The sequence below is a fragment of the Phyllobates terribilis genome, unplaced genomic scaffold, assembly GCF_046119375.1.
Source record: "Phyllobates terribilis strain yellow unplaced genomic scaffold, ASM4611937v1 Scaffold_11__3_contigs__length_659146591, whole genome shotgun sequence".
NCBI lineage: Eukaryota > Metazoa > Chordata > Amphibia > Anura > Dendrobatidae > Phyllobates > Phyllobates terribilis.
In genome coordinates this window covers 426,707,660-426,727,452 of record NW_027362771.1, presented here as the reverse complement: position 1 = coordinate 426,727,452, position 19,793 = coordinate 426,707,660, and the positions used below count along the sequence as shown (strand labels likewise).

Sequence of the window (19,793 nt, the reverse complement as noted above, 5' to 3'; positions counted from 1 at the left end):
CGAGCCATGAGGACTGAGATATTGACAGCATTGTATCCAGTATATCCTTTTAATAGTGTTGTTTCTATTCCTGCACAACACAGTCAGGCAAGCCTTCATATATCACATGTTTTTCTTATAACTTATGTCATGACATGGTAGCCATATAAGCACCATCCTTTTTCCCCTCTCTTTAGTCCCTCTCAGTATCCTGCTGTTATGCCACGTGCACACATTCAGTATTTGGTCAGTTTTTTACATCAGTATTTGTAAGCCAAAACCAGGAGAGGAACAATCAGAGGAAAAGTATAATAGAAACACGTCACCACCTCTGTATTTATCACCCACTCCTGGTTTGGCATAGAGTGCTTTCACACAGCGTTCTGTGTCTCCATCGGGGATACGTCCTAAAATTCCCCGCAAAACGGGGTCTGGACGTATGCTCTCACAGGGCCATAGACCACAATGGTGATGGCAGATCTGCCGTGAACTTATTTCGGGAGTGTACGCCCACAGGATGGGGACACTCAGACGTAGGCTGCTGTGTCTGAGTGTCTGCCTCCAGTACACTCCCGAAAAAAGTGCATGGCAGAGCGCACGTTCCATCTGCCGTCACCATTGCGGTCTATGGCCCTCTCAGAGCATACGTCCAGACCCTATTTTGCGGGGAATTTTAGGATGTATGCTCAGACGGGGACAAAGAATGCTGTGTGAAAGCACCCTTACAAATACTTATGTAAAATACTGACCAAATACTGAACATGTGAACGTGGCATTATCTGTGTATTTAGCTGTATCCATTTATTGGCTGCAGGGGTCACCTGGATAGTTGCGGACATAGCAGCTGCACCACAGTGAACAGGGACTGCTGGGGAGGACATTGGGGCACTGGAATAAGTGGGAGATCTATCAGGTGGTAATAGGTCTCTTACTGTTTTATGGAATTTTTCTCCTTTGCCCCATTTCTTCTGATATAGGAAAACTCGTTAATGACTAGGGAATGTTAAAGAGGTTGTCCACTACTTAACAACCCTTTTTGAATGGCTCCAGAATGGTGTAAAGAAATAAAAAAGTTACCGTACTCACCTCCCGTACTGGTGGTTGTCCTTCGCTCTCAGCACTGTGTGCCCTATTGCGGCCACTAATTAGCTGGTGTTTCTTCTGCTGGGATGAAATTTGAAGGTTGCATTGCAAAACTGCAACAAAACAGGATGCCTTTTTTTTCAGATGTGGTTTGATGCAGTTCTAACATCACAGCAACTGCATGGTGCGAATGCAACCTAGCACTGTCCAATAGTTGATCAATCCTTAAGGACAAAATGCTATTGACAAGGAGAATGGTAATAACCAGTGGTCAATGTATTCATACATCCAATGTCGGACTGGGTGCCAAGGACCCACCAGTAACACTGACCATGGGGGACCACTGTTCAGCTACATGCAAATATTGCATTATGGTCATTCACAAATCTACCTATGCTTCTATATAATAAACGGTAGTTTGTTGAATGAATGAATGACGAGATAATGGCTTGGTCTGGACATAGTGAAGCAAGTCGATTGTGCCATACTCTGTTCATTAAGTGGGGTGGGGAACTCACTTCTGCATATGGGCCTACCAGGGGATTCACCAGTTCCCCTGTGGACCAGTCTAAGCCTGGATACATTGTCAGGGACTTATGATTGCACCCTTATTCAGACCTTTGTCATCTGGTGGGATTGCAAGCATGGCCTGGGTCCAGGAGGTTTTTTCTTATTTTAGGTGCCACTTGAGCATTCTGGAAGAGTAGGTGGGTCCACTGATGACTAGAGTATGAGGATCACCATCTGGGGAGTATTTGAGGCTGGTTTCACACATTTGCTGTCCTCGCACGGACTGCGATGTCTGGACCAGCCGGGGGTCTCCTGTCCCAAGCTCAAGAGCCTCATAGGCATAATATAGGACAGCAAATGTCAAATGTGTGAAACCGGCCTCAGACATCCGTGTATAACATACGTGTTCTAGCTGTATTTCTCATGGAACCGATTATAGTCTATGCGTATGTTCACACATCTACTTTGTTCCTGGACTGATGGTCCACAAAAAATAAAATAAAATGTAGACATGCCTATTTGATCCAATTTGTGCATCAAGACTCCCCATTTAAACCAAGGTGTCCTTGAAGAATACGGCTGCCGCCATGTGTGAGCAGAGAGACGTTTTTTACTGTTTAACAGGAGAAACTTGGATTTTTTTTCTGCTTGCATGCGAGAAAAATGGCTGCAGCAACTATGGTAAAATCAGAAACACAGACCCCAAATGGATGAAAATTGGATTAACGCACTGATGAGAAATGGTCCGTTGTTTCCCACACGCCAAAAACCTGACGTATTGTTGAGGCCTTGGGTCTGTGCTTTATCCGATTTCCAGCTGTCTATGGTCAGTGTGGCAGCCAAGGTTTTATTTCACTTCCTGGGGTCTTGTAAGGACTGTGGGGGGCAATATAATGACTAAAGCAATACAACGGCTGTTTGCCCATAGCAGCCAATCACACTCATGCTTTTATGGTCCAATGAGTCTTTGAGAATTGAAAGCTGCAACCTGATTGGTCGCTGTGTGTGGCTGCTCCTTTGCATTGTCAGTCCATTTGCTCCAGCTCTCTTCCCTCATGCATGGCCAGCTATGCATAACCGAACAGCGGTAAATGAGGGGAAAATCTGCTGCCATCATGTACACACAGCACGGGAAGCAGCCTACTTAATGGGTTAAAGGTCTCCGTGAGAGGCCCGCACTACTGTACTCCTTAGCAACAGTAACCATGGTGAGGCCGTGCTCCATGGAGGGGCGAGATTTCCTTCCCATAGAGCTAATGGGCGGGAATGTTTAGAATGACGTCACGACATTCCAGCCAATAGCAGCCTGCTGTGGTGACGTGGTTCCCTGGCTGCGCACAGCGTGCATTGGTGGGTAGCGCTGCCCCTGCATTCTGGAGGGCATACGGGCGCCCGAACCGGCGATATATCGCGACACTATTGCTGTAGGGGGACACTGGAAACTGTGAGTGTGAGCGGAGTGTGCGCGCTGCAGGGAATGGCGCTGTGACGGGCGCCTAATGCTCTGTACAGGCCGAGGAGGACAAAGGGAACAGTGGGGGATGCAGGGAACGGAGGGAGAGATGCAAACATGGCTCCGCACAGCCGCGCATCAGCACTTGTACAGCTGGCCGTGTCACGGGACGGTGCGGGCTATTGTTCCCTGCTATCAGCTGGTTCAGGGCTCCCATAGTCTCATGCTTTGCCTCCATGACTGATGCGTGGCAATTCCTGTCTTGGATCTGATGCAGATTTTCTAGTTTCACCTCAATAGGAAAACTCAAAATCCACAAGAAAACCAATAGTGGTTATTTATCTGCGGATTCCCCACAGATCTGCAGCGAAGTCCAAGCGTCCAGCTGCAATGTTAGGCCATGGCCCCACTATCAGTATTCGGTCAGTATGTTTTCTCAGGAGTGGGATCCAAAACCAGATGAAGAACAATCAGAGAAAAGGTATAATAGAAACAAGTCACCAATTCTGCATTTATCACCCACTCCTGGTTTTGGCTCCCACTCCTGAGAAATAATACTGACCGGATACTGATAGTGGGGCTGTGGCCTTAGTCCTACAATTTTCTGTAGCCAAATTGACAAAATCTGCACAAAACGCCACATGATTTGGTGTAAATGTCACTGCAGCTTTCACTGGAAATGCTCAGGGGATTTCTGCACAACCTGCTGCCGGGGGTCACGTAGGCCCCAGTACCCTTGTGTGTGGCCCTCGTCCATCGGCATAGGGTCTGGTCACGTGTATATCCCATGTTATGGAGAAGACCACTGGTGCTGCTCTGTAGGGACGGATAATTGTGACTGAGGAGGTCAGTTGTGGGCCCGCCATGTTTCAGCAGAATGAGTCCTGACTCCGGTAGCACAGAAAAGAGTATAGATGAGACATGGCCGTATATGAGCGCGGTTATAGTCATTGCAGTTTCTGGAAGAAGGGAAACGTTTGATGGATTCAGGGTTTGCCATATGCTACAATGTAGAGAGCAGAGTGCATGGTCTCACCCTGTCTGTCATACCCATGAGAAGGGCACCTCAATCCCCCGGTTAGGTGGGAGTCCTATTATAATAGGTGCTGGTTCCAAATATAGGGCTTCCACCTATCAGGAGGGGTAACATATTTATTGTACATACTATTTTCGAGGGCTGTGGAGTCGGTATAAAATGTACAGACTCCGACTCCTAAAATATATAATACATTGGGTTCAGTAGTACAATGCTGGATGTGCTGAATATTTTTTCATAGGAATTTGGGAAAGTTATGAAATGTCCTATAAATGTCTGTTCTGTTCCTGATCTAAGGATCTAGGCTTTTAGTTGAGATAAATCTGTGCTGCACTTTATGTACACGCTCAGTAGTGAGGCAGGGCTGTGGAGTCTGAGTCTGTGGTTTGGCTTACCGACTCCACAGCCCTGGTACTTTCAGTATGCAGTAAATGTCTCATACTTTGCTAACATTGTGAACCATGGGCTAGTTTGATCTGACAATATGGGCCTTGGACCCCAAAAGGTTGTGAACCCCTGCTCTGATGTGTATGGGGGCTCCAGCCGACTGATCGTCAGAGATGTAGATCAGGCATGTCCAATTTCAGTCTGCCGATTCCATAGATTTTCTGAAGATGAGTCACTGGCTGGCTGAGATGTATGTTAGCTGCTCTCTCGTAGGGTTTTTCTTTTTTTCTACGTGTGCATGAGATTCATAAGGTTACGTTCTCAGTTTTGCTACTGTAATATTCACTGAATTTTTTTGGCAAGAGAGTGCTTGGCAGGTGATGCATTGGATTATGTCGGGACAAGACAAACGATTGTTGCCTCTTCCAGCTCCTAATTTCACCACTTTGGGAGTGAATTGCCATTGGTTGTGTATAAACAATTTGGTCATATTGTCCTCTGCAATTTTTCTATATCTTTATAAATCATAATAAAAAAAACCCCATAAGGCCGGGTTGACACATAATCCCACAGGAGTAATTTTTAGTGGCTTTATTTTTTATTGCACTTTCATTCCATTTCTGTGGCCAGTTGTTTTACGATGGATTTAAATGTGTCGACAGTAAGTCGTTTAACAGTCGCTATCGGCTGCATGCTAATCGGCAGTCATTTCATGCATTGTTTAGACTGGTAGACTGCACTTTAATGCTGATAGAACTATCGCTAATCCTATCATTCTTTGCACATAGATACATCAAGACTGGCGTTGTTCATGCTTGTCTTGATGAGGGGACGTGCAGGAGTCCGATGCTCCTACTCCAATCCCTGCTGGAGTAAGATTTGTGACTTAGCAAACACCTCCGTTTGCCATAAATTAGATGAGCAATGGTTGCCACACCCACTGTCTTATTCCATGGCCGCCCAATGTGTCAGAGCTCGGCAAAAATGGAAAGAGAATGCCAACAGTCACATAATTTTAGAGTAGCTGCCATTTATGCCAAAATAATGCTTCTCTTCAAAACTTTCTGCACAAGAATACTGGGGTAAAAGCTTTAATATAATAATAATTTTTATTTATATAGCGCCAACATATTCCGCAGCACTTTACAATAAAAGGGAATGTGTCACGCCCTGGGCGATATCAGACCTCTACTATGGGCATAGAGGTAAAAGAAAAGTAAATCTATACTTACCTGTATGACCCATAGCAGAGGTCTGATTGCAGAGAAATCTGGTTTTATAAAGTCTGTTTTCCAGAGGCTTGGTGTCCGGGGCTCCAAGCAAACCCCTTACTATTCCCCCTAAATCGACGCCTCTTTGCTAAATTACCATATTCTCCCCCCCTCCCTCCCCTGCACGTCCAGGGCCCTGTGACAGGCCCTGTGGCGTGCCCTGCTTTGCCTCCCCTCCAGCACATGCGCAAAGCGCCGCTCCCATGGAGCGTGCTTTGTTTCCCTCTGGCCCCGTTTGGCTGCGTACTGCCAGCGGAGTGGAAGTCTCAGTGACTCCCCGTCGCTTGCGCAATACTAGGCTGCGGCGCAGTACGCAGCCAAACGGGGCCGGAGGGAAACAAAGCGCGCTCCATGGGAGCGGCGCTTTGCGCGGGAGGGAGGCAGAGCTGTGCACGTCACAGGGCCCTGTGACGTGCAGGGATGGGGGGGATGTGGGGATTTAGGGGAATAGTAGGCAGATAGGAGGGGTTTGCTTTCCTCCGGACACCAAGCCTTGAAGACATGGGGGCTAGGCATCAGTCGGATCATCTGGGGTAGAGCATTCTAGAGAACTGGCGCAGCACAAGAGAAGTCTTGGAGACGGAGGTACGAGGTTCGGATTATGGGGGATGTTAGTCTTAGGTCATTTGTAGAATGGAGGGCACGTGTAGGGCGATACAGACCGAGATGAGAGAGGAGATATAAGGCAGTGCAGAACTGGGGAGAGCTGTGTGGGTGAGAGTTTATATTGGACCCTGTAGCGAATGGGCAACCAGTGTAATGACTGGCACAAGGTGGAGGCATCAGTGAATTGGCTGGATAGAAATACGACCCTGGCTGCCGCATTCAGGACGGATTGGAGAGGAGAAAGTTTGGTAAGCGGGAGACCAATCAGAAGGGAGTTGCAGTAGTCCAGACAAGAGTGAATAAGACCGACAGTAAGAGTTTTAGCAGTTTCAAAGGTGAGAAAAGGTCGGATTCTGGAGATGCTTTTAAGATGCAGATGACAAGAGCGGGTGAGTGATCGGATATAGGGAGTAAAGGAAAGGTTTGTGTCGAATATGACTTCAAGGCAGTTGGTGTGCTGCTTGGGAGTTATGGTTGGTTGAACCCTCCAAGGTAATTTCGATGTTAGGTAGAGTTAGGTTAGTAGAGGGGAGAAACACAAGAAGTTCAGTTTCGGAGAGATTCAGTTTAAGATAGAGGGAGGACGTGATGTTAGAGACAGCAGACAGACAGTCCCTGGTATTTTGTATTAGGGTAGGGGTGATGTCAGGTGAAGAGGTGTATAGTTGGGTGTCGTTAGCATGGAGCTGATAATGGAACCACAATCTGCTGATTGTTTTTCCAATAGGGGCAGTGTATAAAGAGAAGAGGAGGAGGCCTAGGACTAAGCCCTGCGGAAACCCGATAGTAAGAGGACAAGGAGAGAAAGATGAGCCGACAAGACACAGAGAAGGAGCGGTCAGAGAGTAAGGAGGAGAACCAGGAGAGAACGGTTTCCTTGAGGCCTATAGAGCGGAGCATAGTGAGGAGGAGCTGGTGATCCACAGTGTCAAATGCTGCAGAGAGATCCAGGAGAATCAGCAGGGAGTAGTGACCATTAGATTTAGCTGTTAGTAGATCATTAGAGACTTTACTGATGGCAGTTTCAGTGGAGTGTAAGGACCGGAATCCAGATTGTAGAGGGTCGAGAAGAGTTATGAGAGATAGCAGATTAGATGGGAGTGGACCAAGCGTTCCAGGAGTTTAGAGATGAAGGGAAGATTACAGACTGGTCTGTAGTTAGCAGAGCAGTTCTGGTCCTGGGATAGCTTTTTAAGTAAAGGGGTTATGATGGCATGTTTAAATGAGGAGGGAGAGACACCTGAAGAAAGAGAGAGGTTAAATATTTTAGTCAGGTGAGTGGTGACCACCGGTGAGAGAGACTGCAGGAGATGTGAAGGAATGGGGTCACTGTTGCAGATTGTAGGTCGAGAAGAAATGTGGGCCCGTAGAGTATTCTTGTTCTCAACAGGACATTTCATGTTTACATGGGTGATGTGCTGCCAAGAATGATGAATTTGAAACTGGCTAATGCTGCTTTAGAATCAATAATTGGGGAATGAGCGTTCCTAGAAATGCAGCTCCCGCCACCTAAACAGGCCGACAATCATTTGACAAGCGAACCAAACGCTCTCTCGTCGGGGCGGTATGGTGATTTATAGTTCACGGGAGGGGTATGGTGATTCTTTTTTAGTTCACGGGGGAGGGGGGGGGGTATGGAGATTTTTAGTTCATGGGGGTGGAGGGAGTATGGTTATTTTCTTTGAAAATATGGCATGCTGTCAAGAACAATGGTATTCCATATGCACAGTATGATTGTATTAGCGATAGTCCTGTGCGCACAGAAGTGCGGTCAGCAGGTTTAAACAGGCCATAAAATGACTGCCGATTAGCTTACATGTAGCTGATTGGCAGTCTCTTTAAATGCCATAGTCAATTGTGTAAAGCCAGCCTACAAAATTATTGCATGAGCCTTTTGCTTATTTGTTGGGTGATTGCCGGCCTGTTTAAATGGCCTGAAAGTTGGGAACCTAGATGTGTCACACACCGCTCACTCTACACACTACTTGGTCCTGGTTTGCCTCTTTGCTTTGGGGAAGCATACCCCAAATTCTGGTCCGTTCTAATTTTGAGAGAATTTACAACACATACCGTATGTCTGATGAAGGATGTTTACCTGAGCGTTTTTGCTATACTGACGGCGGTGCAATCTATGGATTTGAGATATTCTGAATAAATCCTAATTAAGCATCTCCACATGCCTTTTGGTGTGCAGTTCCTTCCTTCCATTCATTACCAATATTTGGAGCTCAGTGGTTGACTCTGGAGGAATTGGCACCCTATACTAATTCATACCGTCCATTAAGGGTGTGCCACCTACCCTATTGATTATTCCTCTTTTAACATGTCCTTTTCATAAGTTAAATATAACCATGTAAATCAGGGCTGTGGAGTCGGTAAGCCAAACCTGCGACTCCGACTCCTCAATTTCCCTTACACAGACTCCGACTCTCACTTAAATATAAGCAATATATGTGGAACATTTATTGTAGTACAATGTGAACATCAGACATTTAATCATTTTTATGATAGAATATAATGATGGATAGATGGAGGGATAGAGTGTGATAGACAGATGAAAGCAAATAGTACATTGCACATAACACACATTGTACAGAGAGCACATAATAATCACCTACAATATTAGCATTAGTTACCTTCCTGTGACAGAGATGAGCAGTAGTACTTTCACTTTCTCCAGCTCGGGGTCCAGGAATCGGATCCTGTGCAGGGCAGGCACCCCTCCCCCTCCTCTCTCTGGTGAAGACGGCAGAAGACAGGACAGAGGAGGGGAGATTGCCCCCTGCAGTCTGGAGCCAGTGCAGGACGGGAGCACTGCAGCATGCAAGTGAGTTTTGATAGGTGCGTGCCCCTGCTACAGCCATGATTCACACGCAACGTTTTTGCGGATCCGTTTTTTGCAGTAAACTGCATTGACTCTAGGCATCCCAGCAAAGTCAGTGGGTTTCAAGATATGACATTCAGACACATCGTTTTGTGAGGATCCATTTTTGGGCTCAAAAACGGATCCTCACAAAGAATGAGCATGTCAGTTTGTTCGGCGTTTTTCTAATCTGCTTTTGCTATTGAAAACATTATCTATGAGCTCAAAAACCTTTCAGGTGATGCGGTTTTTTAAAAAGCTGATCTGCTTTTGCAGCTGAAAAACGTATCCTCAAAAAACGCAGCAAAAACACTGTGTGTGAATGTAGCCTTAGATCAGGAATAGAACAGCCATTTATAGGACATTTCATAACTTTCCCAAATTCCTATGAAAAAATATTCCCCACAAACTGCATTGATCTACTGCACCCAATTTATTATATATTTTAGGAGTCGGTCCATTTTATACCGACTCCGACTCCACCAAAATGAGCACCTACTCGGACTCCACAGCCATGATGTAAATATTAGATTCATGAGATTAAATTTTGGCAGCACTGTGGCTCAGTGGTTAGCACTGCAGCCTTGCAGCACTGGGGTCCTGGGTTCAAATCCCACCAAGGACAATATCTGCAAGGAGTTTGTATGTTCTCCCTGTGTTTGCATGAGTTTCTTCTCCTCTGGTTTCTCCCCACACTCCAAAGACATACTGATAGGGAATGTAGATTGTGAGCCCCAATGGGGACAGCAATGATAATGAATGTAAAGAGCTGCGGAATATGATGGTGCTATATAAGTGAATACAATAAATAGATGAATCATAGTGGCAGCGTGTCATTTAAGATTTTATGTAATTTTTTTTTCAAATTGTGATTAGCAGTGAGGCTCTTTAAGGTCTGTTTACATGGTCCTACTGGCGGTGCAATACCACCGCCGATCGGTGGCTTTTACTGATCAGCGGTCGTTTACGTGCCTGATTACACATGTGGACCAATGTAAACAATGCCCATTGAGCGTTATACACTAGGTCGCTCGATTGCCATGGTTCTCTGCACAAAAACATTTCACCTGATGAACCAAGCGTTTTGCTGCCTGTTTACACGGCAAGATAATCGTGAAACGAGCGTTTTTAACAGTGTTCGTTCACAATTACCTTGCTGTGTACATGCCTCTTTAATCTGCTGTGGTCCTTATGCTACTTTATGTGCTTTATTATATTGTGGAAGGGAATTTCTATTTTGGATGTTTATTTCCATAGAACCAGTCTTTGGTCTTGTTTTGGAAACCAGACTTTTTAAGTCATAACAGGACTTTTTTTTTCTTTTTTTTTAATGAATTTAATTTATAAAAGAGTTTTCTATTTCTTTATTTTACAATGCATGCAAGATGTGCAATATCAGAGACCCATCTGATAAGATTTTCTATGATGTATCTTGTAGGTAAACTGATGGACCCCAGTAGGAGTCAGCTGGACACAGACTTTTCTCAGCAGGAGGCACCATGCTTTATTGTAGAAGACTCCCAGCCAGAAAGTTTGGGAACAGAAGTAGATCTGGACCATGCTCGCTTTGGGCTGCTTGCACAACATCTTCCACAGCTGGAATCACCAGTAGAAAGCCCGGTCATGGTAGGAATTGTAGCCCTACTCGTTTATGCTTTTAATTTGATGTAATTACTATAAATATATTAAGACGTGTGAAATGCTAGAGAACTAATGAAAATAATGCTTCTAATAAAATGTAGCACTTGCTATGGTTTTAGTGAGTTTACGGTTAAATTCTCATCGGCAGATGATACATTTACTGAGTGATTTGGAGAGGAAGTTCTTTATAGATCACACAAATAACCTGTCATATGATCAATATATATAATATGTAGGTAGGTGGACATGCCTACCTACCTATGTGGCATTTATCCTTACTCCACACACATGTCCACATTTCCACCATGCAGCTTTGAGCTTCAAAATAAAAGATCCCTAGACTTGTGGTGTTGGAGACCAAATTATAAAACTATTTTTTTAGCATTTTTCCATGTACATTAAAGCCCCTTGACATATTATGTCAAAGATGACTGGGCCCAAACACAAAGGGGCCTATTCATGATTGGGTTTTTTTTGTGTGTGTTTTGTGCCTGTCTTTTTGTTTCATCTTTTTATTTGCACATTTTTTAACACCTTCCCAATATCCGCCATAGATGTTATGTTGCAATAATTTTGCTGACTTATAAGCAAAGCTACCAAAATTATCAGCAGGTGGCACCCTACTGTAATGGATATTTGTGCTAGGACCAGGGCTGTGGAGTTGGTAAGCCTAACCTCCGACTGCGAGTCCTCAATTTCCCTGACTCCGACTCCACAGCTCGGCCTCACTACTGAGCGTGTACTTAAAGTGCAGCACAGATTCATCTCAACTAAAAGCCTAGATCCATAGATCAGGAACAGACATTTATAGGACATTTCATGACTTTCCCAAATTCTTATGAAAAAAATTACAGCACATCCTGCATTATACTACTGTACCCAATGTATTATATATTTTCGGAGTTGGTCCATTTTATACAGACTCCACCAATATGGACTCATACTCTACAGCCCTGGCTAGCACAGATCACAGCAGTTTAATCTCTGTTTTCATAGTATTTAAAGTTAAAGGTAGAAGTAAGTACAACCTATAACCTAACCTGTTAATCCAGAGGAAGGTGAATATCCCATGAGTCAAATGTAAACTTCCCCATATTAGAGGAAAAATATCCTCCCCCCGACTCCACATACGGCAATCAGACATTCCCTGGATCAACATCCCATCAAAGAATCTAATACAAATAACCTGAAATATTATATTTTTTAAGAATGGCAACCAGGCCCTCCCTCTATTTTTGTAGTGAATCAACCATTACAACATCATGTGACAGAAAGTTCCACAGTCTCACTGCTCTTACAGTAAAGAATGTGTCTGTGAGTATGATTAAACCATATTTCCTCTAGATCATATGTCAAACTTTTGCCCGTAGGCCAAATCTGGCCCACAGGGTTCGTATATTTGGCCTGCTACGCTGGGCGGGTCCCTCGAGTATATTTGGCCTGCAACACACTTTCACCCGTCATCGCACTTTCAACATTTAAAAGCAATGATGGAGCAGGGTGCTTCAGCTGACACTCCTTCTCCCGTCATTCCCCCTCTGCATCTGACGTCTCTGCAAAGCAGGTGCGGTGACATCATTACAACACGCCCGCTGTGCAGAGGATCTAGAGAGACCGGAGCAGCAGGGGAATGGATAGAGGTGAGGTTTTTTTTTTTATTTATTTATTTATTTTTTTTTATAAATGTAGGGCCCCATTAGTCCTCCACGGAGGACTATGTGGGGATTACAGTTGGAGAATAATACTGTGATGGGGTCACCATTCTTTGTCTGGGGGATTGAGGGGGTACAGTAGTCATCATACCATGCGTGTGGAGGGTACTGTAGAGGCACTTTTGTTTGCATCATACTTTTTATCTATTATTCAAGGTTTTTTATCCTTTGTTATTACATATTTAAATTGGGCCATATGCTTTTTACTGCTCTTGCATAACACATTATATTATTTCAATATTTTATTCTAAGATCTATTAATTAAAATGTACTTTGTTAGTGGGACAATCCCTTCAAGTTTGTTTCCATATGAAAAAGTTCATTGTTCTATTTCATGATAAGGAAAAACATCCTGTAGACATTTTTAATAAATATGAAGGTTAGCCCATGACTTTGTCCAAGCTTTTAACTTTGGCCCTCTGTATTTGAGTTTGACATCCCGGCTAGGCCTAGGTGTAAAAAGATTATTAGAAACATCTCTGTACTGTCCCCTCATATATTTGCATTTTCATGCATGAAATGATCTCGATGGTCCAGATGGATGGAGTGGAGGATGGCTGGTTGATGGACACCCCATGCAAACACGGCTACGGCACCAACAAGGAGGAGGTGGAGTAATGTTTTGGGCTGGAATCATGGGGAGAGAGATTGTCGGCCCTTTTAGGATCCCTGAAGGGGTAAAGATGAACTCCATAATGTATGTTGAGTTTCTCTAACAGCACTTCCTGCCATGGTTCAAGAAGAAGAACCGTGCATTCCGCAGCAAGATCATTTTCATGCATGATAATGCACCGTCTCATGCTGCACATAACACATCTGCATCTCTGGCTGCTGTGGGCATAAAAGGGGACAAACTTATGGTGTGGCACCCATGCTCCCCTGACCTCAACCCCATTGAGAACCTCTGGAGCATCATCAAAAGGAGTGTCTATGATGGCGGAAGGCAGTTCACATCTAAGCAACAGCTCTGGGAGGGTATTCTGTCCTCATGCAAAACAATTGAAGCAGAAACCATCCAGAACCTGACAAATTCAATGGACGAGAGGGTTCAGAAGCTCCTTTCGAACAAGGGGTCCTATGTGCAAATGTAACATCACCTAGAATAAAGTTTTGAGTTGAAAACTGTTTGATTTCAGTTTGTAATAACCTGCTAATGCTTAGAATTTCAAAAATGACCATTTTTTTGTTCTTTATTAAAATGAAAAGGTTGAAAACTCTGCTGTGCATAATAATTTGGAACATGCATTTTGAGTGCAGTTTGAGTTTTTTATTTTTTTCAAAATATACTGTTATCATAGGCAGTTTGTACAAAAACCTTTCAATTGTACTCTAATAGTTATTTGACTGGAAAATTACAATGACTGCAATTCATTTAGGTAATTTGGGAAAATCTGAGAAAATATTATTTGCATAATAATTTGGAACACAGTGTATAAGGCAAAAAAAAAGCTCTTCCACACCTTGGGCTATGTTCACACGTAGCCTTTTTGATGCTTTTTTGCACTTTTGCATTGCTTTCAACGGTGAAAAATACATTCACCAGTAAGGCTATGTGCCCACGATGCAGAAATGCTGCGGATTTTTTCCTGAGCGTTTCTGCATCTCCCTGGCAGAAAAAACTCATGCGGATTTTACATGCGTTTTTCCTGCCAGGTACAAGCGTAAGTGAAGCGTTCTTCACATGCATTTCCGCATGCGGGTTGTCAAGCGATTTTTAGCATCACTTGGAAAGTGCTTGACAACTTGTTCACACTATATAAATCCATGCAAACGGCATGGATTTATATAGTGTGACCGGAAAAGAATGGTAAAAAATAAAAAATAAATATTATACTTACCTTCTGATGGCCCCCGGTCTCCATAGTTATCCGTCCTGGCTTGCTGGCAGCTCGCGATAGTCTAAAAGGACCTGCCATAACATAATTTAGTCATGTGACGGGTCACGCGACCGCTGCCGTCGGCGGTCGCGTGACCCATCACATGACTAAATGACGTCATAGCAGGTCCTTTTATCAAGTCGAGCTGCCGGCAATTCAGGACGCATCACTATGGAGACCGGGGGCCATCAGAAGGTAAGTATAATATTTATTTTTTATTTTTTTACAGGTTCTATGGTACCTGAGTCTGGAGGAGAGTCTCCTCTTCTCCAAACGCGGGTACCATCCGCACATTGAACTGCATGATATCCGCATGTGCATATCTAGTGATGCGGATGTCATGCGATTCAAGGCAAGTCAATGGCGGCGAAAACGCAGCGATTCCGCAAAATAATTGGTAGTTCTGATTATTTTTCCGCAATGATAATCCGCAGCGGAAATTTCCGCAGCATGTGGAGAACATTGCAGACCTTCTACCAATGCGTTTTATGCGTTTCCGCAGCGGAATTGCTTAAACGCATCGTGGGCACACAGCCTAAATGTCATTTTAACATTTTACAACCTTATCTGGCCATGTGGTGTGTGTTATGATCTGCTACAAGAACTAAGGAAAGATAGGAAAACTGTCCCTACAATAGGACTAAGCTGATTCCCTACGATGCAGCGGGCAACCTGTTCCTTGTGAACAGACCCGCCTTCGTCCTCAGCTAGTCTGAACGCAAACCTATAGATATAAGGGAGGGGTCCCTAAAAGTACTAAGGACTGGGACAAAATTGGACACCTCCTAGCAGAAGTTGTAGCGTAGCAAACAGACAAAAATACTTAGAGGTCCAAGGACCAAGCAAACTATAGAGATAGGTACAAAGCACCTGGCTAGATTAAGAGTCAAAGTAACACTGAAGTCCAGCAAAGCCAGAAGGGCGGAGCTGGAATAAATAGGCAGCAGGTCACGTGACCACAAAATAGAACACTCCCGTTAGTTTTTTTCTAACAGTGTGTGAGACATGATCAGACACATCCTGTTTCATTTATGAAGGAGGGACTATGAAGGTCACACAGCTATATTTACAGAGCCATCAGGCGGCCCTCACTATTGTTAAAGGGCCAGCAGTCGGCCCTCCCTATTGTTAGAGGCAGGGCTGTGGAGTCGGTATAAAATGGACCAACTCCGACTCCTAAAATTTATAATAAATTGGGTACAGTAGTTCAATGCAGTTTGTGGGGAATGTTTTTTCATAGGAATTTGGGAAAGTTATGAAATGTCCTATTCCTGATTTAAGGGTCTAGACTTTTAGCTGAGATAAATCTGTGCTACAGTAAATGTATCTCTTAAACATGAGCCATGTATGAGGGAGTCGGAGTTGGAGTCAGTGTCATGGAAATTGAGGAGTCGGAGGTTTGGCTTACAGACTCCACAGCCCTGGTTAGAGTGCCATCAGTCGGCTATGCTTTGTTGGTCCCATTATTAAGGACTGGGGCTCCTATAGTGGTAATGCCCATGCAGTGACTGCAAGGGCTGGCAAAAATTTGGATGCACCCCAATACCACTTTGAAGAAACGTAGAGGAGGGCCTCATTAAATTGTTACCATTGTTAAGGAGTGGGTCTCCTATACTGGTAATGCCCATGCACTAAGTGCATGGGCTGAAAAACATTTACCACTGGGGGGTATGCATGCACATAATGTATAACCTACAGAATGTTAGTTAGGCCGCTACATTTATTTTCTTAGAGGCATCATAAACTCCCTTAACTCTTTTTTTTTTTTTTTTTTTTTTTTATGTGGGTGTTGCATCACGGTCACCCTGGTGATGTGGTGGTGAAGGAGGAGGAGGACAACAGAAAATAGACAAAATTAGGAAGTGCATACCCATGTCTGGGTGTGAAGAGGTGCTGGGAGGGCCTGAGAAAACTATTCCAGACCTTTTTGACAGTGTTCCCCCTGTCTGCTGCATTGTATTTGTGTCTCTCGCCTGTACTCCTTGGTTGTCAAAGGAACTGTGACCTCTGCCACCAGCATTTCAGTTGGGAATTTTTTTAATAATTCCACAACAAGGGCCTTTTGATACTGCAAAATTGTATTAGACCTCTCCACCACGGGAAGGAGAGATAGAAAGTTCTCCTTGTAGTGTGGGTCTAGAAGTGTGACCAACCAGTAATTACGGTCACTCAAAATGTGTACAACGCGAGGGTCACAGGAAAGGCAGCGGAACATAAACTCAGCTATGTGTGCCAGACTGCCAACAGTCAAGACTTTCCTGACCAAGAGGATGACTGTCCATGCTCTCCTCCTCATCCTCCTCGTGCTCCCTCTCCTCGTGCCATCCACGCTGAACAGACGGTATGACATTTGTGTGGGTAGTACGGTCTGTAGCGCAGAAAACAAGCTCCTGTTAATCCTCCTCTTCCTCCTCCTCCTCATTATCACCCAATCCGCATTGGGATGAGATGAAGCTGGGCTGTGTGGCATCACCCTGTATGGTTCCTTGCTCCATCTCATCGCGCTCCGCCTGCAATGCCTCCTCTTTGTGAGCAGTGAGCGTTTCAGTAGACAGAGAAGTGGGATGGTGATGCTAATTATGGCGTCATAACCGCTCACCATCTTGGTGGAGTCCTCAAAGTTTTGGAGGATGGTATAGATGTCTGACATCCATGCCCACATATCAGCTCTTATGTGCGGAGGCTGACCTGAATAACGACTGACGTGTTGAAGCTGGTACTCCACAACTACACTGTGCTGCTCACAAATCCTTCCCAACATCTGCAACATTGAGTTCCAACGCAGACGCTGCTGAAGCACGGTGAGGGCGGCAGAAGCTGTAGGTGACTTTCGAAAATGGGTACACACGCGACGTACTTTGACAAGCAGATCCGGGTAGGTTTTGAGAAACCGCTGAACCACTAGGTTGATACATGGGCCAGGCATGGTACATGTGTGAGCTTGCCTAGCTTCAGAGCCGAAACCAGGTTTCCGCCATTGTGACATACAACCATGCTTGGCTGTAGGTTCAGCGGTGACGGCCACAGATCTGCCTGCTCTTTTACAGGTGTCAGCAACTCTGCAGCGGTGTTCGGTTTGTCACCTAAGCATATTAGCTTCAGCACAGCCTGTTGCCGCTTGGCCGAGGCAGTGCTTCCAGGTTTCGACTGATGTGGTCATTTCGGAGATGGAGGCTGAGGAGGTGCAGGAGCTGTAGAACGTAGGGGCAACCCTGATTGACTCAGAGCCCGCAAACCTCGGCGTTGGGAGGACGTGTTCCTGCCCAGGGACCAACAGGGTCCGTCCCTGGCCACAAGCACTTGTCCATGTGTCCGTGGATAGGTGGGCCTTCCCAGTAACTGCGTTGTTGAGGGCACGGGTAATGTTCTGGGACACGTGCTTGTGTAAGACTGGGACAGCCCACCGGGAGAAATAGTGTCGGCTGGGGACTGAGTACTGAGGGACGGCTGCCGCCATCAGGTTGCGGAAAGAATCCATCTCCATGAGCCTAAAAGGCAACATTTCAAGTGCAAGCATTCGAGAAAAGTGTGAATTTAGTAGTGTGGCCTGCGGGGCTTTGGCTGCGTATTTGCACTTGCATTCCAAGGACTGGGGTAGGGACGTGGACGTGGTTGCTGATGGTGGTGGTTGCAAGTGTGCAATGACAGGTGCAGGGCGCGAGGCATCTTCACCTGTTCCATGGACAGGGGATTGGTGTGCACACACAACAGCAGAATAGGCAGTGGTGTCACCCGCAGACTCTTTCTGGACCCTGGCGTTTGGCCCAACTAGTCGGATGCTTTGCTGTCATGTACTTGAGCATGCTGGTGGTGGTCAGGCTGGTAGTATTGCTGCCCCTGCTGATGCTGGCATTGGAGAGGTTGCAATTGGCCTTTTTGGGTTATCTTTAAAAAAGGTCTTCCAGAGTCTGGCTCTAACAGTTGGACTGGCAACTTCCCTCGTGTTGGTGCTCTGGGGAACAGTTGCCCGCCTTGTCTGTGGCCACCCCTACTGCTTGTTCCTACCTGTTGTGGTGCTACACCTCCCTCACCCCTTGTGCTGCTGTCCTCGCTGTATATGTCACCTTTCCAGGTTGGGTCAGTGACTTCATCGTCCACCACCTCGTCTTCCACGTACGCACCCTGGGCCTCCTCCTGATTTGCTGGCAATTGTCTCATCATCCACCTCTTGCGACAGTTTCCCACCGTCGCCTTCTTGTGACCATGGCTGTTAAAATATTTGGGCATCGCTACGTGCAATCCCCTCTTCTGTAACAGCAGCAGACAGAACGTGCAATGGACCCTGTTCTGCTGTATACACTGTTTATAAACCCTGCATGCCTAACTCTTGCTATCACCAGTAATTATATATGCTGCTCGATTAGTCCTTAGAAGGACTGTTAGTTCAAATATGTATATATCGATTAGTCCTTAAAAGCAGGGCTGTGGAGTCGGAGTCAGTGCTCATTTTGGTGGAGTCGGTATAAAATGGACCGACTCAGACTCCTAAAATATATAATAAATTGGGTATAGTAGTTCAATGCAGAATGTGCTGAATATTTATTCATAGGAATTTGGGAAAGTTATGAAATGTCCTATAAATGGCTGTTCTATTCCTGATCTAAAGCTACATTCACACACAGCGTTTTTGCTACGTTTTTTGAGGATATGTTTTTCAGCTGCAAAAGCCGATCAGCTTTTTAAAAAACCGCATCACCTGAAAGGTTTTTGAGCTCATAGATAATGTTTTCAATACCAAAAGCAGATTAGAAAAACGCCCCACAAACTGACATGCTCATTACATAGTTACATAGTTTTATAAGGCCGAAAAAAGACAAGCGTCCATCCAGTTCAGCCTATTTCTTGTGCACTGCAGCTATTCCGCAGCGTTGATCCAGGGGAAGGCAAAAAAAAAAAAACCATGCGGTATAGGCCAATTTACACCATTGAGGAAAAATTCACTTCCCGACACCAATCTGGCAGTCAGATTAAATCCCTGGATTAATTAACTAAGCATAAGATGTAATTTTATTGTTCTCAAGAAAGGCGTCCAGGCCTCTCTTGAACTCATTAAGTGAGTTGGACATCACCACTTCCTCTCCCAGAGAGTTCCAGAGTCTCACGGCTCTGACCGTAAAGAATCCCCTTCTATGCCGGTGAAGGAATCTCCTTTCCTCCAGACGCATAGTGTGCCCCCTCGTCTTTGTCACCATCCTTGGTATAAACAGGTCATGGGAGAGATCTCTGTACTGCCCCCTGATGTATTTATACATGTTTGAGGTCTCCCCTAAGCCTTCTCTTTTCCAATGTAAATAGGCCTAATTTTGACAACCTCTCTGGGTATTCTAGTCCCTCCATTCCCTTTATTACCTTAGTCGCCCTCCTTTGTACCCTCT

At 45.0% G+C, this 19,793-nt stretch overlaps 1 protein-coding gene across 3 annotated transcripts in view; it reads left to right on the top strand.

Annotated features, from left to right (window-relative positions):
• The window catches only part of TP53BP1 (tumor protein p53 binding protein 1), a 155,875-nt gene that overhangs the window by 18,968 nt on the left and 117,114 nt on the right, over positions 1-19,793 (top strand). Inside the window, exons 1-2 of one of the 3 annotated variants that reach the window (XM_073653149.1) lie at positions 2,822-2,922; positions 10,627-10,814. In XM_073653149.1, coding sequence (XP_073509250.1) covers positions 10,635-10,814 — 180 coding nt within the window. In that variant the 5' untranslated portion in view covers positions 2,822-2,922; positions 10,627-10,634. Of the gene's footprint in view, positions 1-2,821; positions 3,017-10,626; positions 10,815-19,793 lie in introns of those variants that run through there. The other 2 variants (XM_073653148.1, XM_073653151.1) reach the window with 2 other exon arrangements.